Raw genomic sequence first — 27221 nt, 5'->3', positions numbered from 1 at the left:
CCCCAAATGCCCAGAGGCTCCCTTCCAGCCTTCCAGCTCGACTGCTCGACTGCTTACTTCCCTCCAATCTCCTCTGGATGTCTAATACACGACGTTGGGCCCACAGTTCCCAAATACTCCATCCATATGGCCCCGTCATCCCTCAACATCCAGCCATTAACAAATCCTGTGGGCGCTACTTCGAAACACCCTAGAATCCACCCAATTCTCACACCTCTGTTTGCTCCAGGTGCAATGGTCACTCCCCGGGACCCCAGCCAATGCCTTCCCCCTGCGCACACTCTCTGCCCTTGATCCCACAGCCTGTCTCCCGACAGCGCCCGGATCACCCTATACCTGCTCTATTTAAAACCCTTTAATGAAAATAAATAAATAAATAAATAAATAAATCCCTTTAATGGCTTCAGCTAGAGACTGAATGTCTGCATTCCACCGCAAAATGTGTTATGTTGAAACCAAACCCCCAGCGTGATGGCACTGGGAGGTGGGGCCTTGGTGGGGGGGCGCCCTCAGTCACGAGGGCTCCACCCTCGTGAATGAGATGAGCGCCCTCATGAGAGGCCCCAGAAAGCTCCCACACCCCTTCTGCCGCATGAGCACACAGTGAAAAGACAGCCATACATAAACCAGGGGGCAGGCCCTCACCAGACTGAAAATCTGCTGGCGCCTTGATCTTGGACTTCCCAGCCTTCAGAACTGTGAGAAATAAACGTGTGTTTATAAGCCGTCTGGTGTGTGGTATTCTGCTACAGCAGCACCACCAGAGAGTGGCAGCTTCCAGAAACCATCTGCGGGACGCAGCCCCTTCGGTTGCCCAGATAACTCAGGGTTATGCCTGTCAGTGGACATAGCTTCTCAATGTTCTCCTTTCCCAAGGCCTCCGGTGGGGCCTGCCAAATCTTCCTCCCAGGGATACCCAGCAGCTCAGCCTGGGCCTTAGTACCTCATTTGATCTCCACTCGGGGACGTGGAGGAAACCAAGCCTTAGCTACTACTGGAACTAAATGTCTACTGCAACCACCAAGGGCAAGGTCAGGCTCTCGCTCACGACAGGGACTTACCTGGTTCCAGGTAGCGAAGTTGACTTTATCAGCTGCGTTGAAGGCCATGATGTTGTATTTTTTAGTTGTGTTTCTGGAACGGACAAGAAGAGGCACTGCTCAGTCCACCGATCATTTAACAAACCCTCCCTGGCTCAGCAAACCTGTGGACCCACAAAAGCCCCCAGGGGCTCCCCGTCTGTCAGGGAACAGATCCACACTCTCCCCACTGGGTGCTGAAGAAGAGCAGGAGACACAGAGATCTGGGGGCACCCAAGATGTGGGAGTAATGGGGAACTGTGCCCTGGGGATGGCGGAGGGCAGGCAGGGAATGCTTCCCGGAGGAAAATCCTGGAATTGGGTTTTAGAGGACCAAGAAGAGTCACCGCTGGGGAAAAGGCATTCCTGCCCGACGGAATGCCAGGCCGGGAGGCTTCATCCTCCTGTCTATTACTGGACTTATTCATTCATTCCTTCTGTTCAAAACACAGGATGCCCCCAGAGGGGCCTCGGCTCAAGCCCAGCCCCGTCCCCACGTCCCTGCCAGTTAGGAGGGGGAATCACAGCAGGTGCCAGGCAGGCCTCGAAGCTCAGGAAGGTGTTGATCCCTTCTCGGGGAAGCGGGGAGGGCTCAGGGACTTACTTGGGAACTCGAACGACATACTCGGTGACGTTCTGGGTGCTGGGGCCCTGCAGGGAGAGCAGGAAGGACGGTGAGTAAGGGGTCTGCAGCGGCCGCCGCCGGGACCCCCGCACTCCGCCGCATACTCACGAGGGCCGCCATGGGTGACGATCGGTGGTTCGGGTCCGTCCGCGCTCCTCAGTCCCGGGCAAGCCGCCCTCGCGGTGTTGGGTCTCTGGCCGCGACGGAGGACCCCAAGCCCGAGGGGCCGCCGATCCCGGGAGCAGCTCCCCAGCAGCAGCGCTCAGTCTGCCGGCGGTCTCGGGGACCTCTCCCGCCGCGTCTGCGCCTGCGCCTAACCTGGACGCGAAACTCGGGCCGCGTCGCGATGGCAACCCCCTCCGCCTCAGGTTTCCCTGTCTCTTTCCAGAGAGAAGACCTCACGCCGAACCCGAACTACAACACACCCTCCCTGCGACTCGCGTGGGGGTCTCCCTCTTCTAGGTAGCGCGGTTAATTTAATCAGCCCTGTGGCCACGCCTCCCTTGACGTCACACCCGGAACCGCGAGGCATCCTGGGAGGGGAGGGAGAACCCGGCCTTCCTCGCGAGCTCCCGGGCGCCTGGCGCAGGCGCCACTCCACTCCGGAAGTGAGTCGGAGGAGGGCGCGTCACCATAGCGACCGAGGCCTCTTGTGCAGCTCGCGGCTGCTGCTCCACCTGAGCCTCTTTGGGTTCATTTCCTCCTTCTGCCCCGGGGAGACTTCACCACCTCGCCAAATGATCGGGCCCTTGTGACGTTGAGCCGAGCTAGCAGGAGTCAGGGCTGGGTGGGCATGGGGCGCGACCCCCGACGAGCCGCTGGTGGGATGGGTCTGTGGACGTCCAAGCTGCCCCAGAAGGGCAGGGCCCTGAGACCCCAGGAGAAGGGTAACGTCGCGGGGGTGGCTGGCTCACCGGGGGCAGGAAGGAGGCTGTGAGGGGCATGAGGGAGGTGCAGGTGCCGCACACCCCGAGTCCAGTGTGCACACGTCCCCCTCCCCCCCACCCATCACAGGAACACAACTGCACATGCGCAAGGATCAGCCGTGCTTCGATCCACTCGGGCGCCGGCTGCGCGGGGTTCTGGGCACAACGCGGTCAATGTGTCCGACGAGCGCCCCGGCCTCCTGGAGATGACAGTGTAGTGAGGGAGACAGTCTCAGAAATCCGCATCTACGGGCAGGAGGGAACAGGGCTGTCACAGGGAAAGAGGAACCGGCTCTGAGGGCTGGAGGAAGAGGGGAGGTTTAAGCTGGGCCCTGTGGGGTTGCCTAGGGATTCACTAAACAGAGGGGGAGGGAAGCAAGGCACCCAACATTGCATTATAAAGGGCTGCACGCCATGGTCATGCCTGGTAGCTGGCGACGTTCATGTACTCATCACCCACGCCTGCACATCAGGAACTGTGCCCCGTAGTAGAGGCATGAGGGCCAGCAAGACAGAAATCCTCCTTGCCCTCCTGGAGTACAGAGGCCGGCAGGGAAGACAGACAAGAACAAGTGAACAGGCAGAATCATTGCTGTTCATGGCTGCTGCTGTGGAAGACGTGGGGCTCTGGGTTGGAATGATGGGGCGGGAGGCTCTTAGAGAAAGCAGGATGGCTGGGCTGTGACCTGAAGGCCGTGGAGGGGGGAATTACCAAGGCAGGGGGAGCAGCAAGAGAGGGTTGAGTTTGACAAGTTCAAGGGACAGAAGGGGCTACTGGGGCTGGACCAAAGTGGAGGAAGAGGAGGGTGGTGTGAAACAGTCTGGAGGATGGGCGAGCCCGCGCCCGCTCTGAGCCTGTTTCTTTAGCTGGGAAGTGGGCTGGTAGAGTCATTGAGATTCTTCAAGGAGATCCTGTGTGCAGAGGGCCTGGCCTGCTCCGGTTCGTATCTGCTTCACAGTGACCCACAGCAGCACTGACGGCATGCCATGTCTAGATATACCATTGGGGGCTATGGACCCCCAGATGCCATCCTGGGGCAAAAGCGGATATGTCAGGAGACCCAAGTCCAGTGTCACTCACCCAGGGACACACATTAGGTGGTGGACCCAGTCACATCGGTGCATGCTGGCCCCTGCAGGCGCCAAACCCTCTCTCCACCTCTTCCCCGCTCCCCCCACCCAGACATCCTCAAGTCCCCCCTGATCATCTTCATGATGGGCGGCCCGGCTTGTGGCAAAGGGACACAGTGCAAGAACATGGCAACCAAATATGGCCTCTGCCATGTGGGGCTGGGCCAGCTGCTGCGGCAGGAGGCCCAACGCAGTACCCGGCGGGGCCGGAAGATCCATGGAATCATGCTGCAGGGGCTCCTGGTGCCTACGGTGAGAGCTCACAGGCTCCGGGGGGCAGAGGGAAGAAGAAGGGGCACATAAGAAGGAGTTTCCCTGGAAGCCCTGTAGAAGCAGATAGGCCCAGAAGGCCATGGCTCCTGGCCTGGCCACTGCCTTGGTGCCCTGGGTCTCCATGTCCTCAGCTGTAAATAGGGGAGGCCAGCTGGACCCACAGCAGGAGTCTGTAGCCAGAGTTGGCTGACGTCATTCCTATCAAGCTCGTAGCAAAGTGCCCAAGACTTCACAAGCACTGGGGAAAGTTTGCTAGTACTCATTCCTCTCGTGACCTTGGGCATCTGTATCACCGGCCCCTTCTGTACCTGTTTCCTCACCTGTAAAACGAAGGTCACCCCCGTCCCCACCTGTAAGATGGTGGCAATAAGTAAACGAAGCCTCGCAAGGTTGGGCACACGGTAGCCGTTGGCCCAGTAGACGGGCTTCGTGCGTCAGAGTGGCCCCAGGGCACCAGGGAGGACCCGGAATCACGGGCCCCGGACAGGGCAGGTACCTGAAGTCCAGACCAGGGACGAGAACTTGACAATGTGGCTGTGTAGGTGAGGGAAACTGGGGCACTGAATCCGCCACCTCTTTCCTTCCCAGGGCATCATCCTAGACATGATCAGCAACGCCATGTTATCTCACCCGGAGAGCCGGGGCTTCCTCATCAATGGCTTCCCACGGGAGCTGAGGCAGGCCAAGGAGTTCGAGCGCATTGTGAGTGACCCCGGGCTGTGTGAGTGTGTGGTGAGGTGTGAAACTACGCCTCCCTCCCCACCTGGGATGGAGTCCAGGCGGGGTGGGCCGCAGGAGGGGAGGAGATGGCGAGGGGGTAAGGGCGTTTTATATAGTCAAGGGACAGCTGGGAGATTGCTGGAAGCTTCTAAAACCTGGGTGGATAGCTGGTGAGCTGGCCAGGACAAAGTCTTTAAGATTTTATTTATTTATTTGACAGGCAGAGATCACAAGTAGGCAGAGAGGCAGGCAGAGGGAAAGGGAGAAGCAAGCTCCCCACCAAGCAGAGAGCCCGATGAGGGTCTCGATCCCAGGACCCTGGGATCATGATCTGAGCCGAAGGCAGAGGCTTTAACCCTCTGAGCGACCCAGGCGCCCCAAAGTTAATATCTTTCTGCACATAAATGATTTGCAAATGAGTGGCACGTGGGTTGAGCCTCATGTCTGGGCCATGGGGGTGAAGCGTGGTTGAATAATTCATCTGTATATGTAACCACCTGTCTCCAGGTAGCGTGAGAACAGGCTGTGTCCTTAGGTGTTCACGAGACAGACTCAGTCCCTGCTCTTAGGATGCCAACAGACGGGCAGTGACCAATGGCATGAGTGGCTGAACAAAACAGAGACGTTTCTGGCAGCGGTAAACACAGTGAAAAGCGAGAGACAGAATAACATCCTGGAGGGCCACAGGGGGCTGTTTGGATTGGCCTCTTTGGAGCGAGGACATGGGACAGCTGAGCTGTGCCAGCAGGAGCAGTGGGCGCTGGCGAGCCGGGCTACCTCTCTCCAGGCTCCCCCTGCACGCCCGCGGTCTGACTTTAGGATAAAGCCCCTCCACACACCTCAGCAGCCACACATGCCAACAGGAGTGTCTGGAAACGGCTGAGCGGGGACGAGAGAAACTGTGGCAGGTTGTCAGCCTCCAGGCTTTTCTGGAACTTGCTGGATTGGGTCGAAATGTTTTCAAAGACGTCTCCTGGGGCTGGAAGAGGTGGGGCCCTGCCCTTTGGCCGCACCTGCTTGGGAGCAATTCGAAATGACTTGCAGGGCAAATACTGGGCTCCCTCTCCCGGTCTGGGCACTCTGAGGGCAAAGGCCAGGCTTGTGAGTCTCTCTGTCCCCATCAGCCCTGGGCCAGCACCCGGCCCCTGGTAGGCCCCGGCCCTCCAGGCCAGCTCAGCGGATGCCACAAGGCCTGGGGACAGAAGCTGCGCACTCCTGACCCTCGGGCCCCACGTGGCCCCCTGATGGGTTCGGTTTGCACTCTACAGGTTTTCAAGACTTTTTCCCTGAAGTAGTGGCCAACCTTCGAGACTCAGGAGATGCTGCCTCAGAACTCCTGCTTCCCTTGAAAATCTCCCCGCTTGGCAGGCATAGGCCCTGCGCGTCCCCATGGCAACAGCAGTGTGAACGCATCCTGAGCTTTGTCCTGGGCCCCGCACTATTCTTGACACTACGCGGAGGAGCTCTGATCTTTTGGAACATTCCAGAAAAACGTCTCTTGCACCATTAGCGTCCTGCTTTTTTACAGAGGGATCGGGGGACTCGTGCAGGGTCGTGCGATTCAGGTGGTGGGCGCCGGCCTTCCCCGGGCCCCGGCAGCCGGTTCTGAGGCCTAGATTTTTCACCACATCAGTGCGGGACCCTTCTGTGCCTCGTGTTGGGCTCCCCCTTCCTCCGGTGGAGGGTTGCCTCTCTGTCATGGAGGCCGAGCGCCACCTGCCACGTAGGATTGTGCTTGTGCTGTGCTTTTGTGCTAAGAGGAACAGAACATGTACTTTTCCTCTTGTGCCCATGTGGCTGCCAGATGTGAAAAAAAAAGGCAATATATCGGGGTCTGTGTTAGGAGAGTGCATTTTCTTTGTGGGGAATTTTCTAGATCTCTGAGAGCTGCCCTGCCCCTTCAGCCTTTGAGGACCCTGTGGGCCCCTGCCTTACGTCTGACCCAGGTGTCCCCAGAGGCACCCAGCTCGGCCCTTCGTGCCCCCACCCCGCTGGGCTGCCGCTCTGTCTTAGGGCGGTCTCTGATGCTGATGCGGGTTTGGAGCCAGTGAGACTGGCCCTCAGGTCCCACTCGGTCACTTTCTCCACCTCCGACTCAGCCTCCCAAGCCTCAGGGTCCTCATTGGTGAATGTGGACAGACGTGCTACCGGCGTCTCCCCACATCGGGGACACGGGGAAGGCTGATTCCTGAGACAGTTTCTGGTCTGTTTCCAAGATTGCTTCGGTCCCCTGTGCACCTGTCTGAGAGCACCGCTAAAGGGGGCCGAGGTCCCAGGGTGGGTGGCCTATGTCGAATAAGCACGTGGGGACTCCCCACCGGGAAGCACTCGGCTCAAGCTGGGGCGAGGGGGACCAGATGACCCCCTGCAGCTCCAAGGAGTATCGTCAAGGTTGGATGTGGTTGGAGCATCCGTGGCCAGTCGCCCTGAAACGCCCAGACACAGGAGGTCTGTTTCTCTGGGTCCATGTTTCTCCCCAAAGTGCCACCTGTAGGAAGACTCCCCTGTTAGAGGATTTTTAAGTAATTGTGTATTTGTTAAAACTTTTTGTTAATCAGAACCTTGCAGGAAATGGCCCTGCGCCCTTCACCCCCGTTCCCTACAGGGGGTGACGTCCTACTCCGTGGCTGTGCGGAATGGTCACCAGGCTGTCAGGGTCACTGTGTAATTGATGTTAGTTCTCCCGGAGCAAGTGAAGCTCTCTTTTTCCATTTCCCGAAGTGTCTGTCATTGCTCCCCTCCCTGCCTGGCAAAACATAGAAAAAAGGAATTGGGTGAAGTCCGTGTCTTAAGGAACAGCGCTGACCATGATGTAGAGACTTGTCTGTGGACGTTGACCCCAAGAGAAATGAAGGCGCCCGCGTCCTGTTCACCGTCCTCGCCAGGAAGGGGAGGGGCTTATGCACGCGTGTGCGCGAGGGCTTCCAATTTTGGGTGTCTCTCTGGTGCCAGGTTTCAATCACGCACACAATGGGAACGATCTAAGGGATCGCCCTGTCCCCAATCAAACCATCATCCAGGGTTGGCCACGCTGGCTTTATCTGCGCGAAAACGCCCTGTCATCGGCGCGGTGGCGGGGGGCGGGGGCTCAGTGGGTTCAGCGTCTGCCTTCGGCTCAGGTCATGATCCCAGGGTCCTGGGATCGAGCCCCGCATCGGGCTCTCTGCTCAGCAAGGAGCCTGCTTCCTCCTCTCTCTCTCTCTGCCTGCCTCTGCCTACTTGTGATCTCTGTCTATCAAATAAATAAATAAAATCTTAAAAAGAGAAAAAAAAACCCTGCACACAAAAGAAGTCTTGTTGTGGTTGCCGACTGTGCGTTTAAAGCAGCTTCCAGGTCCGGTTCTGGGGTCTCCCTCCCCCCGACACTCCCGACATGGTTAACAATCTTGCCTCGAGACCGTCCGGTGTCCAGGCCACCTCTCGGTTTCCCCAGTGCCTGAAGAACGTCTCTTTGGCTTCCCTCCGGTTAGATTTGCAAAGAAAACGAGGGCCACGTCTCACTAGTTGTCTCCTAACCCAAGCCAGGTGGTCAGCCCCGCTCGCTTCCCTTTGACTCACTGGAGGGCCTGGGTCGCCCTCGGGCTTGCCCAGGGGCTTCCTGCCTCGGGGAGTTCCCGAGTCGTGTCTCTCCATCCTTCGCCGGCGCTGCACTCGCGACGTTCACTGCCGACCCGCTCGGATGCAGGTTCAGTACGTTGTGTGTGTGTGTGTGTGTATGTGTTAACCCGTGAATATTTCAGTATACATTTTCCAAACACTTCCCCTTATCCCGCGCGGGTTAGTATCTGTCCCGTCCTCAAATGATCTTCAGATTTGCGTGAACATCTTCAAAATCTTTGTCTTCTGACGTCTGGCTCTAATAAGGACTGAGATAAGGCCAACCCCGCCGCAGGTCACTAGGGCCTGGCGCTCCCTGTCACCCGCAGGCACTCCTCCCAACCCCGCTGCTACTGCTTTCCTGGCCGTCGTGTTTACCGAAGAAGCCGAGTCTCCGGGTCTCTCTATCTCGCACAGCCTGGATGTCGCTGATTGCGAAGGGTTGTGGACCACGTTCCTCTCTCTGCTAGATTTCCTATAACTCAATAGGATGTTTGATAAATCAATGTTCCCGCACTGATGAACGGGCATTCTTCCCTAAAGAAGAAATCTCTGTCCTCATTGAGGGCTGTTGGATTCTCCGGAAACACGGTTGGTTTTTTTTTTTTTTTTTTTTTAAGATTTCATTTATTTATTTGACAGGCAGAGATCACAAGTAGGCAGAGAGACAGGCGAGGAAGCAGGCTCTCCGCAGAGCAGACAGCCCGATGCGGGGCTCGATCCCAGGACCCTGGGATCATGACCTGAGCCGAAGGCAGAGGCTTTAACCCACTGAGCCACCCAGGTGCCCCCGGAAACTCGGTTTCTACCAGACAGGTGGGAGAGAAGCTTAATCCCTTCCTCCACGAAGGCCGCTTTTCAGAGGAAGGCGTTGGTGTTCTGGTTCCTTCCAACGGCGACCACGACATTGGTCATTTTTGCCTTCCTTTGTTTTGTTCTCTTTCATCACTAGGAACTCACGGGTCTTTGTCGCTGCCCTCGAGCGGGCTGTCACATCGGTGGCCGGGGGCACCCTTTCCCGCTGACACACGTGGCCTCTGACACAGCCACCTTCCCCTCCCATCCCCACCCCTGCCCTCTCGATTTCTGGCCGACTTCCCGCCCCCAGCTTTCACACTTCCTGCTGAATCCCAGAACTGGCTGTGCCTCAAAGGAGCCCTCTTTCACAGTGGCCCCCAGTTGCCACTGAGTTGTCATCGTTTCCAGGCCTTTCCAGGGGACAGAGTTGGAAAGCACAAACTTGTGGAAAAAGTAAAAAAAAAAAAAAAGTAGAAAAAAAAAATAACAAGTTCATACCGATGTTTCTAGTTCACACCATGACCGTGCCTCCTTCTTTTTCCCTAAAACCACGAACGTGGTCATTTGCATGATTCCATCATTTGTAGGAGCGTTTCCAAGGAATATACCCATATTAACGACTAAGAACAAAACGACCGAAGGAAGTTTAAGATTTCCCGGCAGCTCCGATTTTCCTTATACTATTCCTCCCTGTGGACGTACACTAAAAACACCGAGCGGCCCCAAATAATCATTTTCTCTGCATAGTTATGATGACAACACCCAGTTGGGTACATTTGTTTCGGTTTGGTTTGGGATATTTAGGGATTGCTTTGTTAAATTTAACTTTTAAATTTGCATATTACTTAATGATTCCAAAGTCAGTGCCACATAAAAAGGTGTGCGGGAGAAAGCTTGTTTCCAGCCATTCCTGTCTGTCCCCAACCCCTCAGAGGCAATCATTTTCATTAGTTTTGGGTTTGTCCTTCTGGTGTTTCATTGTGCAAGTATAAAGGAAGTGTGTGTGTGTGTGTGTGCGTGTGTGTAAGAGAGAGAGATCCTCCTCACACAAAAACTAGCATTCTGTATATACTTGTCTTCATTTTTTTTTTCTTTTTAACTTTACAGTATATCCTGCAGGGGCGCCTGGGTGGCTCAGTGGGTTAAGCCTCTGCCTTTGGCTCAGGTCATGATCTCAGGGTCGTGGGATTGAGCCCCGCATCGGGCTCTCTGCTCAGCAGGGAGCCTGCTTCCTCCACACCTGCCTGCTGCTCTCCTAATTGTGATCTCTCTCTCTCTCCGTCAAATAAATAAATAAAAATTAAAAAAAAATTAACAGTGTATCCTACAGCTCTCCTGTTGGCATCAAAGACTTCCCGGTTCCCTTTCTGGTCCATGGTGTGGCACTGCCATTGTCTAACTAGCTGTTCCCCCAGAGACATAAACTGTCAAACAACATATTATTGGTAGACCATAAGCTGTTGGCAGTCTTGTGTCACTACAAGTAATGCCACACAAAGTGACCTGTGCGTGGCATGTTGTATTTTTTAATGTTTTTATGATAGGTCCTTTGGAGTGGGTGTGTCAGATGAAAGAGAAACATGTGGGTCATCCTGCTAGCTCCCACCATGGTCTTTGTTTTGCATTGCCACCAACACACCCACACCAGCAGAGGATGCTGCCACACTTCTGAATGTTTGTCACTCTGCTTGGGTGTGAAATGGTGTTTGGGGGTTGTTTGAAATGGGCCTTTCTTTTACTATGGGTGAGGTCGAACATCTTCCCCAAAGCTTAAGGGCCATTTTTATTTCCTCTGTGCGCTTTTTATATTTAGCTTTATTTTTTTTTCCTTAAAGATTGTTGGTCTCTTCTTGATTTCTAGGAACTCTTTACATATTAGGGCTATTAGCACTTTGTGGTATGGTTTGCAAATCTTTCCCCCACCGCTTTGTCAGTTATCTTTTGACTTTGCTTTATGGTGTCTTTTTATCATGCAAAAGCTTTAGTTTTTAATCAAATTTATCATATTTTGTTATTTCTTCTAAATTTTAAGATCACCCCTCCCCAAATGCTAGGCTTATAAGGGACTCTACTCATGGTTTATTTAGTACTTGTATGACCTTTCTTACATGGATATCTCTGATCCATTTGGGACGTATCCTAGTTTTTGGAATGAGCTAAGAGTTCAATTTAACCTTTTTGCAATCAGGATCCAGTTGTTCCAGAATCATCCAGTTGAAAGGTTGTCCTTTCCCCCATTTATTTGGGATACCACCCACACCATGTAACAACTTTCCATATTCACTTGGGTCAATTTCTGGATGTTACTCTGTTCCGGGGTCTGTCTGTCCCCCTGTGCCCTGCTGTTTTAGTTATGGCAAATTTATTAGGTTTTAATATCTGTTAGGGTTCAATATTGCCTTTCCCACCCCTACCAGCCACTGGTTTTCTTTGCCTAGGTTCTCCTGGGCATCCCCGCTTGTTTTGTATACAAATGTTAGAGTCGACCAATTCAACTAAAAAATATGTTATCATGTTGAAATTACAAGCTGATGTAGGAGCTCTTATCTTTATGATGTGGTCCAGGCACATTTATATCTTTCTTTTGTTCAAGTCTCCTTTGGGTTATTCAGGGGTCACCTTATCCAAGTTTTCCTTAAAGATCGTCCTTAAGACTTGGCCTATTTTTGGAAAAGTTTTGCCTGAGCTTGTTACTTTTCATTTCGTTGCTGTTCTCAACGGGGCCTTCTTTTCTAACTGGTGGTTTCTGTATACATGTAGGCTGCTCACCTCTGTCAGTTAATGCGATATCCTTTTATTTTTAGCAAATATTTTATCAAATTCTCTGAAGTCCATACAGGTTTATCTATTGATTTTCTTGTGTTTTCCAGAAATGGAATCACATTACCTGCAAACACACATAGTTCTACCTCCCTTCTTTCAAACCCAGGTTTCTCAAAGTGATTTCTTTTATCTCATTGCTTTAGCTGATCTTCTCATACCCTACTAAGTCATAGGAGCAGGAGTGGGCAATTTTGTCTTGTTTCCAACTTCAGCGGGAAAGCAAATTTCCATTAAGATGCTGGTGAAGATATTTATCAATTCCTAACCTCTTTTTAAAAAGAAAATGTTTAAAGATTTATTCATTTATTTATTTGACAGAGAATACAAGTAGGCAGAAAGGCAGGCAGAGAGAGAGGACGAAGCAGGCTCCCTGCTGAGCAGAGAGCCTGAAGCAGGGCTCGATCCCAGGACCCTGGGATCATGACCTGAGCCGAAGGCAGAGGCTTAACCCACTGTGCCACCCAGGTGTCCCAATTCCTAACCTCTTTGAAAATCAGGAATGCATGCTCGATTTTGTTAATTGCCCTTTCTGTGTTTATGAGGATGATCATATGCCTTTTCCCTCAGAGGTTAATACAACAAATTGTATCGAACCATCCTTGCTTTCCTGGAATGAATCCCACCTGGCTATAATTTTTTTTTTTTTTAATGCATCACTGAAGTCTATCTTAGAAGGAAGTTCTGGAGGAACTCGTAGGAGGTAGAGCTCACAGTGGACAGCCATGGAGATCTAGAAAGGTCTCCCTGAGAATAGTCAGGGAGGGCAGAGCAGTGGGATGGGTAGTTGTGAGTTGGGGACTTTTGTATCTTACCCAGTGGAAATATCTGGACTGCTTAAATCCATCTTAGAAGGAATTTTTCAATCCACATATCCATCAGCTTAGAACTAAGTTAGTGTACATCCATACAGTAAAGTACCGTAACAACTGGGACTTCCTCCTAGCCGATATGGAACCATCTCCAGTTACACTGAGTGAAGTCGAAGACAAATCAGTATCTTCACCACTTGTATAAAAAAGGAGAAAAAAGACATCGGAACCCATTTGCCTTTATAGTATATGCCTAAATTAGGGGTGCCGGGGTGGCTCAGTCGATTAAGTTGGCTGCCTTCAACTCAGGTCGTGATCTCAGGGTTCTGGGCTTGAGCCCCACGTTGGGCTCCCTGCTCAGTGGAGTCGGCTTCTCCCTCTCCCTCTGCCTGCCACTCTGCCTACTTGTGCTCTCTGTCAAATAAATAAAGCCAGTCTTAAACATAAAATAAAATAAATAAAACAAATAAAATAAAATAGGAGGTAACTCCAGGAAGGAGTTGTTTCCAGGGAGGGTGAAACGGGTGGCTGGGGATGGTGAGGGTGTCTTCACTCTTCCCTGTGTTATTTCTGAGCTCTGCCAAGGTCCTCTTATCTCAAAAAAATAAACATGTATGGGGCACCTGGGTGGCTCAGTGGGTTAAGCCTCTGCCTTAGGCTCAGGTCACAATCTCAGGGTCCTGGGATGGAGCCCCGCATCGGGCTCTCTGCTCGGCGGGGAGCCTGCTTCTCCCTCTCTGCCTGCCTCTCTGCCTACTTGTGATCTCTGTCTGTCCAATAAATAAAATCTTTAAAAACAAAAAACATGTAAACAGCAACTCGGAGGTAAAGAATCAGATGAACCCGTGGGGGGCCGCACAATTCTGGACTCCTGATTTCAGGGTAGGGGTTCCGGGAGCCACTGCATGTCGCCTCTTTCTCACCCAGTCCCCTTTGTGGGTGCCTAGGTGGGCCGGGCCCCAGACGTCGTCATCGTGTTGGACTGCTCCATGGAAACAATGGTCCGGAGAGCGCTGCGCCGGGGCCGCCTAGAGCACCGGGCGGATGACTGTGAGCCGGCCATCCGCCAGCGCCTGGAGACGTACTACACGCTGTGTGAGCCGGTCTTGACCTTCTATCAGCAGAAGAACCTGCTCTGTAATGTAGGTCCTCCCCGCTGCCACTCACTTCCCCACGAGCCAACTCCGCAGGGGACTAAGACAGGGGGTCATGCCATGGGCCACAGCCTGGACCTCTCTGGGCCGGTTTCCCCACTGCGTACACTGGCAAGTTCGGGAAATTCCACTTCTTCCATCGGGCAGTCGGGGCACAGGCCGTATGGGCACAGCCAGGACATTTAAGTTCGGAACAGAATGACGGTCTCCAAAACTGCAACATTAACTACATTTTAGAATGTATCCGCACAACGTAAGCTTAGGACAACCGGTTAACCACAGCCAAGTCCAACTGTATACCTCGCCCAGGGGGAAAGCAGGGCTCTCTTAATTCTTCTAGTGACCCATCTTTCAAGACATTAAACTTTGCTGATGTCCCCATTTCCCGCTGAAGGCAGGAGTGTGAAAGGAGGGCCTCCTGTGGAACCGGCTTTGGCCAATGAAGTTGGGGTGGGAGGGTGAGGGCCCGATCGGGGCAGCAACTTCCCACGCCCTCCGGCCTCCCACCCTGCTCTGAGGACCAGTCCCTCTGGCCGGCTGTCAGTGACATGTCACACCGCGCTGCGGCCTTCCTGACCCGTTCACCTGTTCCCTTACTCGCGTGGCCCAGGAACCGCAGCTCCCGGTTTTTTGCTGGTACTTAATAAAGAGACCTGCTGACCTGCTTCCCCAGAACTGACCCTTTGCCCCACCCCCTCTAGATCTTGGCAGAAGAAGCTCCAGAGAACATTTTTGCCAAGTGCTGCTCGGTCGTTGAAAGCCTGCAGTGATGGAGGGGCTGGGGGCTCTGCCTTCTTCCCCATCCCAGAACCCACACAGGGCTCCGAAGGGTGCAGCGCCACTAAGGTACAGTATTTGGCGACGGCAGGCCGGGCTGTACCGTGAGCTCGCCTCCCACAAGACCCCTGACCGACAGCCCGTTCCTGGGCCGTGGCACCCACAGGGGTGGGCTACAAGTGGTCGAGGGCTCCTGCCTGGTGCTGCCCTTCAAGCCTGTGGGCCCAGGATTCTGAAGGCAAAAACTGATCTGTGTTAGTGTTCAACGACGAGCCCAAAAGGCACATTCCAACTACATACTGGGCCTCAAGATGACTGGCCCTGAGCCGGACAGCTCAGAAGGCCCCTCAGTTCACTCTCCCATCTTCTGTCCTCACCCTTTGGAGGCCACAGGCTCCCACCAAGCATTGGAACTGGTGCTAAGAGGCCTGGTTTCCACCTTGGGGCCTGGCGACAGACTAGGCCCCAGCCAGGTGCGGATCAAGGCCAGCATGGCTCCCAGGAGGCGTGCACAGCCCCAGGGGGGCTGCGGGGACAGGCTGCGTCCATGGCAACACCTGTCCCCAGAGATTCTCCTGGGCGTCTTGCTCCCCATGCTCCCAGAGGGGAGAATGGAATGAGAGAAGGCTCCACTGGGGCTCGACCTGCTAGTCCCCTCTTGGCCAGGCAACACCAGAAGAGCAGTCTTTGGGGGGTGCCCAGACCCCACTCTTATTGGCCAACCCATTCCTCTTCAACTTGTTTCCTCTACAAACACAACTGCGGCCAGCACGCAGTTTTTAGACAAAAAGCACTTTATTTAACAAAAAAAAAAAGGGGGGGGGGTCGGGGAGTTAGGAAAGCACGATGCGCCTGCAGAAAGAAAACTATTTTTTCTTATAATTCTTTTTCTTAAAAAAAAAAAAAAAAAAAAAGAAAGAAAGAAAAAACACAACACAAAGCTTGTAATTTCCAATCACCATTATCAGGCTTTTACAACATCTATAAAGAACAAACATCTGCTTCAAAACTCTACAGGGGGCAGGGGAGAGAGGAGGGAAGGGGGGGAGGGAGGGAGGGAGAGAGAGAGAGAGAGAGAGAGAGACACGGCACCCAGCAGACACGGGGAGGTTTTGTTATCATTTATTTGTGAAGTTAAAAACGAGCGATAAAAAGTAAAAACTGCCATACAATTTTTTGTTTTGTTCTCAATTTGTTTTCAGTTTCAATGTCCTCTTGAACAGTTGAAACCCAAGACCAGTCCCGGGATGGGGGGCGGGAGGGGCTGCAGGGGAGCCGAGCGAGGCAGGGGGAGGAGGAGGAGAGGAGCAGAGGCCGAGGGGCTCGACTGGGGGAGGGGAGGGGCCTGCGACAGCAACACCTGGTCCAAGGAATGTTCCAACTCTAACTAAAGAAAAGAAATAGCAAGAGTGACTTTTTTTCCTTTTTAAAAGTTTATTTTAAAAACATGAAGAGGGCCAAGGGTAGAAGGAAGAAAATGAATTGCTTTCCCCTGAAAGAGGCAGTTTCAGGAAGGGATAGAGATTTATATATATATATATATAATTTTATAGGTTTTGTTTGCTTTTTGTGTTTTTTATATTTAAAATTTTTTTTTTTTTTTTGGCAGAGATTTAATTCTATCTTCTATGGCTGGCTCAACATGAAGGATCCCAATTTTGAAAGAAAAAAAGCATGAGACACACAGAATAAGCGAGAGAGTGAGAGCCCAGCATCGCCCAAGGCCATGACCAACAAGCCACTCACAAGGGCTCCCCCCACGCCCCCCACGGCAGCCATCGCTCTCTCGCCAAACAAACGAGGAGAAAAAAAAAAAAAAGAAAGCCCCCAAACAGAACAAAATGGAAAAAAAAAATAAAAGATTTTCACAGATGAAGAAGTTCACATTCATTCGAGTCACTGAGCCTGCGGAGAGGGAAGAGATAGGAATCGGTCACTCCGGGGAGGGCCGGGGGGCGGGGGATGAGGGGGCGATGGCCAGGAGGGGCCAGGAAGCCCCGCTCCTCAGCCTGTGGTGAGCTCAGGCTGGAACCATGTGTTTGCAACTGTCTAGTCAAGTGCTCCAGGGACTCGGCTGAAGTCAGACCGGCTCCTTGATGGAGGAGGAGGAGAGAGAGTGACATGAGGACCAGGAGGCGAGAAGCGGGGCCGCAGAGGCGGAGAGCAGGGAGAGAGGGAGAGAAGCGCGCTCAGGGTCTGGGAGGGAGGAGGGGTGCCCTCTGTCTTCAGGAAGGCAGGTGCTCTGGCGCATCACAACATGACAATCTCAGAGATCACGGTGTCCCCACAACACCCCTGTGAGGTAGGTTGGAAGGTGGCGACGATCGTCATGCCCACTTCACAGACAAAACCGGGACACAGAGGCAGGCGCGAGAGCAGAGGAGGCGGAGCCCAGGCGGGGCGGGAGGGGCCCTGGGGCCGGTCCCCTCGGCAAGCTCCCCGAGTCCCACCAGAGCCAGGGCTGACCCACGCTGGGGCCGCCTGCAACACAGTCACTTGGACACAAGGAGAAGATCGTGGGGTTAAAAATAAAAGAATGCAAAGAACAAAACCCAAAAAAGTAATGCAGAGAGGGGAAAACACATCCGTTTTCTTCCCGAGTGGCCAGATTTTGAGTGAGCGAGTTAGCAGCCAGGATGGCGACCAACGTCTGTGCTGCTGGCCTGCCCCCCACCCCCAGGACTACCCACCAGTTCAACAGTTCGACCTTGTATCTGTTTCGCGCTTCCCCCAGCATCGCAACAGCGTGACACAGGAACAAGCGGGCCGGCGCAGGGAGGCCTCTTCGTTTAACCTCTGGACCCAGCGCACACGTCCCCCGCTCGCGGGGACTCCCGGAGACCTCTGGCCACACGGCCCCCGCTGCAGGCATCAAGGACACACCCCGCAGGGGAAGGGATTTCCGGCGCTACCCACTAAGGCAGGATGGACGGTGGCCGGGGGTTGGAAGGAGAAAGGAGGAGGAGGAGGGTGGCAATTCCCACTTGCCTGCTGCTGTCCCTGCTGTGTGGGCGGAGGCTGGGGGCCGCCGGGACCTGGGGTCTGGCCGTAGTAAGCGGCTTGCTGTCTGTAATACTCGGCCCAGGCGGCACTGTAGTCTGGCTGGGAGCCTGGGGGTGCTCCCGGACCCCCTCCGGTGGCCACTTGAGCTGCGGGCAAGCGGAGTCCCGGTGAGGAGTGCGGCCGGGGGCGAGAGGGCCAGGCCCTGCCCCTGCCCTGCCGCCCCAGCAGCTCACCCTGCTTCTTGTAGTACTCCTCCCAGGCCTTCGTGTAGTCCTGCTGCGGCGGTGCTCCGGGCTGCTGCGGCTGCTGGCCTGCAGGAGAACGCCTCGAGAACTCAGAGCGTGGCACGGGGACGCGGCGGCCCCTCGCCAGCCTCGGGCTTGCTCGAGCCCCCGCGCTGGCCCGCGCACTCACCGATCTTTTTGTAATACTCTTCCCAGGCCTTAGTGTAGTCTGACTGGCCGGCGGGTGGGGGCTGAGGGGGCTCGCCCTGGGCAGGGGGGGCCGCGGGGGCCGGTGCAGGGCCGGGCACAGGGCCTGGGGGCTGCTGGTAGTAGTGTGAGTAGTAGGCGGCCCAGGCGGCGTTGGGGTCTGCGGCGGCTGCAGCTTTATCTGTAGGAGGGCAGCGGGCTGAAGCGCAGGACCGGAAGCGAGCCCCGCCCTCCGCACCTCACCCCGGCCAGGTCCTGCCCCTCCCCGGGCAGCCGCACTTACTCGGGTCATGAGGAGCAGGTGGTTGCCACTGGGGGTAGGTATTGCCCCAGCCCTGGGGTGGGTACTGGTGAGGAGGGGGACCCCCCGCGCTGTGGGACAAGAAAGACAGGACAAGTGAGCTAGGGCCACTCCTCCGCGGGGGCAAGGGTGGCTGGCAGGAAGGAGACCCAGGCCGAGCCCACTGTGTACACTCAGTCACAGGCCCCTCGCCCAAGGAAACGGGAGATGAACAATGCCAAGAACACAAACGCTGTTGCCGTGAAGATGTCCAAGTCCCCCAAATTCAACATACACGGGTCTGCCTGTTAGGCGGGAGATGAGGCTCAACATCTGTGACATCTTTCAAAAATGGCATCTATGCGGGCTCCGGGGTGGCTCAGTCATTAAGCATCTGCCTTCAGCTCTGGTCAGGATCCTAGGGTCCTGGGGTCGAGCCCCGCATCGGGCTCCCAGAATTCTCCCTCTCCCACTCCCCATGCTTGAGTTCCCTCTCTCGCTATCAAATAACATATAAAATCTTAAAAAACAATAATGACAAAAATGGCATCTATAAACGCGGGACGCTATGCCGGATCACATCTTGGACGGGTGACATCAAAACTTCTTTTTGGTGGCGAATGAAAATGGGGTCCGCTGCGCTTCCTGCCAGCACAGCACCCCCGTGTCCCAAATCCCAGGAAGCTGAGAATTACTCACTGCGGGGGAGCCCCAGGTGGCCCCTGATTGAAAGGCCCAGGGTTGAAGGGCCCCATGGGGCCTGCAGGGCCTGGTCCCCCTGGGCCTGGTCCAACTGGGCAGAGGGGACCCTGGAGGAAGGAGAAGCGAAGTCAGCTGGGCGGGAAGGGGACTGGAGATGGGTCCGGGCCCCGAGAGCCCCTCCCTGAGCCCACCTCAATCTTCTCCTCAATGAGCTGCTTGGCGTGGTCAATCTGCTGGGGTGAGCCCCGGATGATGAACAACTTGAAGTTGGGGTCCCCGTTGGGCGGCAGCTGCCGGGAGATCTCCACGAAGGCGCCTGTCTGCTGGTTTATGGCTTTCACGTTCTCCCCGCCTGCGGGGGGCCACAGGCAGTGAAGAGAAGGCAGAGCAGGGAAGGGGGCGCAGAGACCGAGCGCCGACGGCCGACTCACCTCTGCCGATGACCAGCCCACACTTGTGAGTGGGGATGGAGAAGGTCATCTCTCCGCCAGGAGGGCCCCAGTTGCCTTGGCCCCTTCCTCGTCCCCGGCCCCCTGGGGGCATGCCGGGACCCCCTGGTGGGCCGGGGGGACCACTCTGCAAGACAGGAGACAGGCAATGAGCGCAGAAACTTAGCCCGGCGCCTGGACTTCCCCTGCAGGGCCGCGCACGTTACCTCCGACCTCACCGGCCGTCGGCAGCACAGCCTGACGCCACCTACCCTGAGGCTCTGGAGGAGATCGTTGATGATCCGCGCCGCGTGCTCGCACCGGTCTGGGGGCCCCATTATGTGAGCGATCTTCTCAGGACCTGTCCCGTCGTCTGAAGCCAGCATCCAGAGAACAGGGAGACGGATTTTACAGAAAAGCACAACACCAAACCCCCATAACACCGCCTCTGCGAGGCAGACACCGTGCCAAGCCAGGTGTCAGAAATATCTCAAGCTCCAAGTGCCGCTCATCTCACGCCATGGACTGAGGCGCGGGGGGAGAAATGCAGTTGGGCCGGGTTTCCAGAGAAGAAAACCGACCAACTAGGGCAGGGCGGCAGCTGAGGCTTCTTCCGGCACACGGCACCCCCAGAACAGATGCGTTTTATGAAACTGAGAACGGTAATAGACCTCAGAAAAGCAACAGAGAAGTCCTTCCTCCCCATGGGCCTGCCACTTGGGAGACTCTCGCGGAGGCTTGGCAGTAGCCCAGAGTTGGGACAGAGTGATCTGATCCAACCCCGGCTGCCCTGTCGGGACGGGCCACTCGGTGGGGAAGAGGAAATGGGGAGATGTGATGAAAGGAGAACATTCCATGTGGACTTAGAAAGCCTGCCCCTCGCGAGCTCTCCCACAAAGGAGGGACACAGAGCACGTGCTGCTGGCTGGGAGCGACGAGGCACTGCAGAGGCTCGGCGGGCTCCCTGGTGCCAGGCCCTCTGCAGCGGAGCCTCAGAGCAATCCCGAGGACTGACCCAGAAGACACGGCCACCCCCCACTCTCCACTCGGCTTATCTGTGCAGCCAGGCCGCTGACCTTGCTTGAACTGTATCCGCACGCCAGCGTCGTTCTGGATCTTCTTGATCATCTCTCCACTCCGGCCAATGACCACCCCGACCGAATGCCTGGGGACTGGCACCTGAGGAGAGAGGGACGCAGAAGGGTCAGCTAAGTCTTGTCCCTGCAGTTCTGGTGCCCTCTGCCCACCAGAACCGAGTCACACCCACCCCGTGGCCCTCCGCCACTCCGGGAGGCCTGCACTCACATCAATGCCCCCGCCAATCCGGGATCCGTACTCGTTCCGGTCCCCAAAGCCGCCCTGGTCGCGCTCCCGGAGGATGTCCATCACCATCTCACAGGCTTGCTGCAAACACACAGGGCAGGGTGTGCACAGGGCAAGCCCCCAGCACTGCTCCCCCAGCCTCCCACGATCCAAGGGCTCAGGGACCAAAGCTGAGCCCACCGCAGAGCCCTGCTAAGCTCCTGACCTGCCATCCTGAGAGGGAGGGATGGCCAGCCACCCCCGTTCTCCAGGTAAGAAACTGAACGATCCGCATTTAGGCCTCCTGCTCACGTCCAACCCTGTCCAACTCAGTATGAGAGTGAGAGCCCAGGGCTGACTTCAAGAGGACGCACTTGAAAATCTCTCCCCCTTCACTCAAATCTCCAGCCCTACCTGTCACTCCCTTCTGCAACAGCCCGTCCCCCCCGGGGTTCTCACCTGCACTTTGTAAGGGTCCCCGATGATGCGGAGAGGCTTGTCCACATTCGTGTTCTGGGAGCCGTCTTGAATTAAAATCATCTTCACTCCCGCTCGCTCCTTTACAACCAATGCGGACCGTCAGTGCCAGGCCTTCAAATGACTTTGTGGGGCTAGTGCGCGCAGGGGGCAGGTGTGACCACACAGGGTAAGAGGCTCTGGCAAAGCAGTCGGTGGGGCGTGCACACACAGACGCAGAAGGAGACTTCCCGGCGACAGGAGGAGCTTCTGTCCTCCACCCCAGCCCTCACCTGCAGCTGCTTAATTGTCTCCCCGCCTTTGCCGATGACCAGGCCGGCCTTGCCCGCGGGGATCATGATCTCCTGCACGGTGCCGTTCTGGCCCCCATTGGCATTGTCGTGGAACTGTCCTGGGGGCCCCCCACGACCCCGAGAGACAATGTCATCCAGCATCATCTTTGCTTTCCTGAGAAGGGAAGAGCGGGGTTCAGACACCGAAAGAGCACCAGCCTGACAGTCCCGTCCGGCTCAAAGGGGAGGAGGGGACCCCACACGTGGGTCTGACAGATGACGAGGAAGAGGGTCCGTCCCCGGGGCTGGAGCCATTCAGGTGGTTCTCTCAGCTCTTCGAAGTCGGGGGGCAATCAAACCATCAGTACAGGCCCTTGGCGAGGGCAAGGGTTGAGGGGCTGGGCGGAGTCAACCCCAACTTTCCAGAGGATGGAGAGAGCTTCTGCTTGCTCCCCTCGTCACAGGGGATGACGGGCCCTGCCAAGGGACTTACTGGACAGATTCTGGGGCTCCTGTCAAGGACACGCTGCGCTCAGGCAGGCCGCCGCTGTCTGCAGAGGAGAGAGAGGGTCAGTGCCGCCCGGGGCCACGGAGACTAGAGAAAGGCTTTCCTCCGAGACGGGGAAACTTGCGCAGCAAACAACGGCTGCTTCTGCCCGCAGCAGCCTGACCACATGATGCCGCGTCACACTCCCGCGAGCTGCTCCACGCAAGACCACAGCTGGGAAGCCTGACGTCCAGTCACGGTGCCAGACCACTTAGGGGAAAAGGATGAGGCAGAGGGCGGTGCTAACCCTGGGCCACTCCTGCCACCGTGTCTACAAACCCCGCTGCGGTGGAGCCGGTCCTCTGGAGCCCCTGCCAGCCGGGCCGCCAGACCGGGCCCCAGACCCAGGCCGGCCTCCGAGCCATTCCTTCCAGTGCGTCTCCCGGCCTCATACAGGCCCACTGGTTTCCTGCCGGGTGCTCACTTCGGATGGTGACTTAACTAACATTTTAGAGCAAGATCTAGAACAAAACTTCCTCTATTCAATCTCCCATCTCCCACCTCAGCCTTCCCCAACTACAAAGCAAAAGGGAGAAAAGTTGCAGCTATGCTGCAGGGCGCGGTGCTGCACTGGCTGAGACCTTGCCCTGCGTCGGGCATAGAGAAAGCGCCCAGTAAATACCAACCTCTCGCCTCTGTCCAGTCGGACGATTATGAACGTACTAGGAGACCAGCCCAGCCCCACACCCAGCCCCGCACCCGTTCTGACCACGTCAGGCTCCCGTACCTGGAGAGATCTGGACTTTGCAGCCTGAGTCCTGCTGGATTTTGTTGATCTGTTCGCCTCCTCTGCCGATGACTAGGTGGGGAAAAGGGGAAATGCAGAGGTGGACGAGGGCACCCCCGCACTCAAAACACTGTGTGGCAGGGCTTCCTGGCCCTCCTGAGAGCCCCACCTGCCCCCCACCCAGAGAGAACAGGTGAGAGCAGAGGACAGTAGACCTCTTCACACCAGATGCTCCTGAGCCAGCAGGGGCTCCCAGGACACATCCCTGAGAGGCAGAGAAAACGGGCACCCCGCAGCGACCCACACTCACTCAGTCCCACCATGCCGTCTGGGACCCTGTACTCTTCTGTCATTGAAGTCCTGCAAGAACAGACAATAAAAGTCAGTCTCGAGTGAGAAGCAGTAGACAGACGAGGGTCTCCAGGAGAAAAGGCCCCTCAAAGCCTAAGCCCCTGACCTGTGGGGCCCTTGGCCTACTGGCCTCTGCCCATGCTTCCCACCACATCTGGACCAAGACCCCACAGGCCTAAGCAGAGTGTGACAAGAGCTCCCTCTCCCCACAGCAAGCCCCTCAACTCTCGAGGCCTCAGATTCCCCATTCAGGCCACAAGAGGCTTGGTCGGGGTCAATGTGGCCCCTGAACCATTTCTGCTCCCACCAACTCGGAGCAAGAGCAAACGCTTAGACGCGGCTACGGAATTCCTATAATCATTTCAGATCTCTTGACTTAAAAAAAAAAAAAAAAAAAGTTTGTATCTTTTCCATGTCAGCTCCCTAACAAGTCAATTTCACTGCAATAAGTAGAAGCAAAAAAAAGAAACAATGTGGTCCTTTACAAAGACTTCTACATCAGGTCCACTGAGTCATGGGGGGGTGGGTGGCAAAAAGGTAGGAAAGAACCCCGAGCCCCACCGGTTCTTGGGATCAAGCATTTGCGAAGGCAGACAAGAAACCCAGGGCCGGCCCCCAGCCCTTCTAGAAAGATGGTTGTCGACTGTGAAGTTCCCACCACAGCGCAGGCAGCAACAGGGTGCAAAGACCGCCCCTCCCTGGGCCCTGCACACAGGCAAGCACAGGAGCAAAGGCAGCTCTTCTGCCTCCTGGGCTTCTCTGTGACCAAGCGAGCAGCGGGGACAAGGTCTGAAACGGTGCAGCCTCCAGACAGCTCTCCCCCAACTTAGCAAGAAAAGCCAGAGACAGCTGATAGACAAGAGAGCAAGTGTTCTCCAAATCACAACTTACCTGGGGGGAGGATGGATGGGTCCAAGTTGAGAACTGATGGCTGCAGAGAGAAAATTCAAAGCAAAGATTGGCTTGGCTCCTCTCTGGGACCCTGAACACCCCTGGCCCCCACATAGTCCCGTATGCACAAGGAGTGGCTGGCACTTAGTACGGTGCTTCTGGACCTCCCTGAGCGCTTGAATGTGACAAACCCACCGCCCATCTGACCGGCTCTGCCTCCATCTCCAGGGGGCTCTGGGATCCCTAAAGTTCATGGACTCCAGATGCTAAGCACCTAGAGCCTCCATTAAGAACGGTGCCACCTGCTCAGAGCTTCTAGCTCCCAAATTCTAAAAACCTCTTAAGACCCTGAAGCTGCCCTCTGCCTGCATCATCCAATGGACTTACAGTCTCCCTGGGAAGCCAGTTTCTTGCTCTCCGGTTGGTCTGTGAAAGAGAGAGAATGTCAGATGCTGCACCCACCCACCCACAGCTGCCTCTAATCTAATGCTGGTGCCACGCGGCCTGGCAAACAGCCCCCCTCCCCCACCCCCAATATCAGAGCCAAGACAGGAGAGTAGCACGGACCAGCTTCGGAGAGGGGGGCAGACATCCATCAGTCCCACCACCAGCACTGAACAGTAAAGAAGTCCTTTATGACAGGAGCAATGATGGCGGCATTCGAGTCTGGGGTCAGGGTCAGGGAGGGCGCAGGTGTAAGGCCCGTTGCGGCTGATCCCCACACTGATGGTACTGGCCACCGTGGGCAGCGCTGCACGCCCTGGGCCAGCCAAACTGCACTTACATGGGGCCTTGACCCAACTGCGAGCATTTCCCAGGCCAACCAGAAGGGGAGGACCGATCTTGAGAACTTACAACTTGGACCTAGTCACAATCAATCTGCTCCTCTCAGCCACCTGATACCCCAGGATGGCAGCCCAAACAAAGAGAAGGAACAAAGCTGGGACTGCTGGGCTTTGAAAAAACCAAATGGCAGTGAGCTTCCCCCTGACGCTGGACCATGTTCAAACAAAGACCTTCACTCTACCCCCAGGCCTTCTTCCCAGCAAGCAGTTACCTCCATCTTCTAACTGCCTCTTTTGGCCCCCAAACCCAAAATCAGGAGTGCTGTTGTTCACTGTGGTAGCAGCGTCGCCTCCAATTTTGGCTGCGATCTAGAAACAAAATCGTAAGCACAGAAGGTTACCACCACAACCAATCCTCCCTGGTGTTCAGATCAACTTCTCCGAACCTACTCGAGGGCCTCGGCGTTCAAGAGTCATCCAGGAATTTCAAATCCCATTCTAGATGGGATCTGCGCTTCCGTTTGTTTGCAGATGGACCCCAATCCACACTGATCTGCTCTCAGGAGGGTCCCTGGGTTGCCTCCACGAAGGAGGCAGAAACAGGGACTGTAGCCCGGCTCTTCTGGGATGGTGAAGAGCACAACTTTCCTTTCTTGAAAGCTTGACATTTGTTGGACAAATTTTGGGAAAATTTTTTGCTTAAAGGCATCCAAAACCTTCACTCCACCAAAACAAAAGACCCTTTCTGAGAACACAGGTTACATATCAGACACGTGAGGGGCAACTTCAGATAACCCCAATCCCACAAACTTAAAACCAGAGTCCATTTGTGGGTCTATTACAAGTTTTTCCAAAGGCACACAAACCGTGAACTAAGGATCTATCTTTCCACCTCCCTCAACTTTCCCTCTTTTAACGCCTGGAGCCAGAGCCCCTGAGATAAGACTTACTCCCACCCCAGCCAACAGCATCCACTCGCCTCGTTACAACTGCTTCTCTGTCAAGGCAGTTTGGTGGGCACCTGGATGAAGGGCAGGTGAGAACCCTACCCTGCTCCATAGGTGAAAAAGCCACAGACCACACTGGGCGGGAACCGGGTGTTCACCTAACGGGACCTCCCACTCTGCCCTGGAGGCACTGGAACAACCCCAGAAAAGCACTCAATAGCAAAGGCACTCAGCCGGCCCCCAGCCCATCAGCTTCCTGAGAGGGCAGCAAACTTCTCCCATTCTACAGGCCCCCTGCTCTCCGGGACGTGGGGAGGCTGCAAAGGGAGCCGAGGAGGTCCGTCACACCAGCAGGTGACACCTCCGTGTTATCCTCATGCCTCAGAACACGTTGGTGGGACCCTCCCCGCTTTCCCAAAGACACAGACCAGGCTTTCCAGCCACCGGAAGCATCAAAAAGAGCCAGCCCCTGTGCCCACCCTCATTTCCCCTAAGTGCTCGGCCACTCTGGCAGCAAGGGTCCCCCGTTGCAGGCTCCAGAGGAAGGGCTGTTTTCCTCCCACAATTCCTCCGTCCCGAGAAGCGGGCAAACAGGGTCGGGGGCAAACAGCTCTCTGCCCTGATGGCGAGGTGAGGGCAAAGCAAGACCCTCCCCCCCACCCCGGGGAAGAGGGACACTTTGCTTCCTAGAGAGCAGAGCACGCCCTCGGGTGTCCTAAGGTGGGGGGGTTCCCCAAAGTCAGTCCCAGCCCTCCGGGGCCACTAAACATCCAGGGGCCGTTCATGGCGACCCCCCGGACACCCCTTTCCCCTGCAGGGGTTCACCCGCGGGGGGCCCACTGGAGACATCCTGGGCGGCCCAGGCCCCCGCCTACAGCCCCACGTGACCCCACGGCGGCCTCAGGCCGCCCCCCCGCGACCCCGCGCGCGCGCGCGCGTGACCCCGCCCCCTCCCCCGCCCGCGCGCGCCCCTCAGGCCCGCGGCCTCCTCACCTGGCGGGCCCGCTGCACGGCGTCGGCGAAAGCGTCCTTGCGGATCCCCGGGCCTCCCCCTCCGGGCGGCTGGGAGGGACCCCCGGCCGACCCCCCGCCCGGGCCGCCGCCGCCGGGGCCGCCGCCGCCCCGGTCCCCCGCGCCCGGCGGGCCCGGCGGAGGGCCTCCCCCGGCGCCCCCGGCTCCCCCGGCTCCCCCGCCGCCGCCAGCGGGCGGCGGCGGCCCGGGCGGGGGTCCTCCCGTGCTGTAGTCCGACATGGCGCGGCGGGGCCGGGCCTGGCGCGGAGGCTGAAGCTGAGGAGGAGGCGGCGGCGGCGGCGGCTCAACGCGGGAACAAGGCCTCGCTCCACACGGCCGCGGAGCACTCTGGGAA

General features: G+C 56.1%; 3 protein-coding genes across 12 annotated transcripts in view; 1 reads left to right on the top strand and 2 right to left on the bottom strand.

Annotated features, from left to right (window-relative positions):
- The window catches only part of GTF2F1 (general transcription factor IIF subunit 1), a 9169-nt gene extending 6581 nt beyond the window's left edge, over window positions 1-2588 (bottom strand). The window contains exons 1-4 of one of the 5 annotated variants that reach the window (XM_082691448.1): window positions 1813-2218; window positions 1684-1730; window positions 1062-1134; window positions 646-696 (exon numbers count right to left, since the gene is read on the bottom strand). Coding sequence is in view for 2 of the 5 variants with exons in the window: in XM_082691446.1 (XP_082547572.1) it covers window positions 1062-1134; window positions 1684-1730; window positions 1813-1824 (132 nt within the window). In the remaining 3 variants the exon portion in view is untranslated. Of the gene's footprint in view, window positions 1-645; window positions 697-1061; window positions 1135-1683; window positions 1731-1812 lie in introns of all 5 variants that reach the window. The other 4 variants (XM_082691449.1, XM_082691446.1, XM_082691447.1 and 1 more) reach the window with 4 other exon arrangements.
- LOC309844551 (adenylate kinase isoenzyme 1-like) lies at window positions 2252-16572 on the top strand (the record flags this gene model as incomplete). Of its 5 annotated transcripts, none has more annotated exons than XM_082691586.1 (6): window positions 2252-2312; window positions 3814-4013; window positions 4623-4736; window positions 13729-13923; window positions 14637-14781; window positions 16322-16572. In XM_082691586.1, 4 exons carry the CDS (start codon window positions 3843-3845, stop codon window positions 14703-14705), a joined length of 549 nt encoding a protein of 182 aa, XP_082547712.1. In that variant the 3' UTR covers window positions 14706-14781; window positions 16322-16572. The 5 variants fall into 5 exon arrangements, with proteins under 5 accessions (XP_082547712.1, XP_082547711.1, XP_082547710.1 ...); XM_082691585.1 differs by lacking the exon at window positions 2252-2312 and adding an exon at window positions 2414-2491; XM_082691584.1 differs by lacking the exon at window positions 2252-2312 and adding an exon at window positions 2498-2591 and having other exon boundaries at window positions 13729-13876.
- Window positions 15819-27221, bottom strand: KHSRP (KH-type splicing regulatory protein). Of its 2 annotated transcripts, XM_082691432.1 has the most exons (20): window positions 27091-27199; window positions 26849-26949; window positions 25181-25277; window positions 24511-24549; window positions 24124-24163; window positions 23192-23241; window positions 22882-22953; window positions 22101-22158; window positions 21608-21782; window positions 21318-21416; window positions 20862-20960; window positions 20633-20735; window positions 19829-19929; window positions 19560-19704; window positions 19320-19480; window positions 19126-19235; window positions 18430-18518; window positions 18130-18327; window positions 17949-18026; window positions 15819-17861 (listed from the first exon to the last, which is right to left on the bottom strand). In XM_082691432.1, exons 1-20 carry the CDS (start codon window positions 27104-27106, stop codon window positions 17584-17586), a joined length of 2109 nt encoding a protein of 702 aa, XP_082547558.1. In that variant the 5' UTR covers window positions 27107-27199; the 3' UTR covers window positions 15819-17583. The 2 variants fall into 2 exon arrangements, with proteins under 2 accessions (XP_082547558.1, XP_082547557.1); XM_082691431.1 differs by having other exon boundaries at window positions 26849-27221.

This window comes from Mustela nivalis (assembly GCF_964662115.1).
Source record: "Mustela nivalis genome assembly, chromosome: 1".
Taxonomy (NCBI): Eukaryota; Metazoa; Chordata; class Mammalia; order Carnivora; family Mustelidae; genus Mustela; species Mustela nivalis.
Note: the sequence above shows the minus strand (reverse complement) of the source record. Positions and strands in the feature narration are given on the sequence as shown.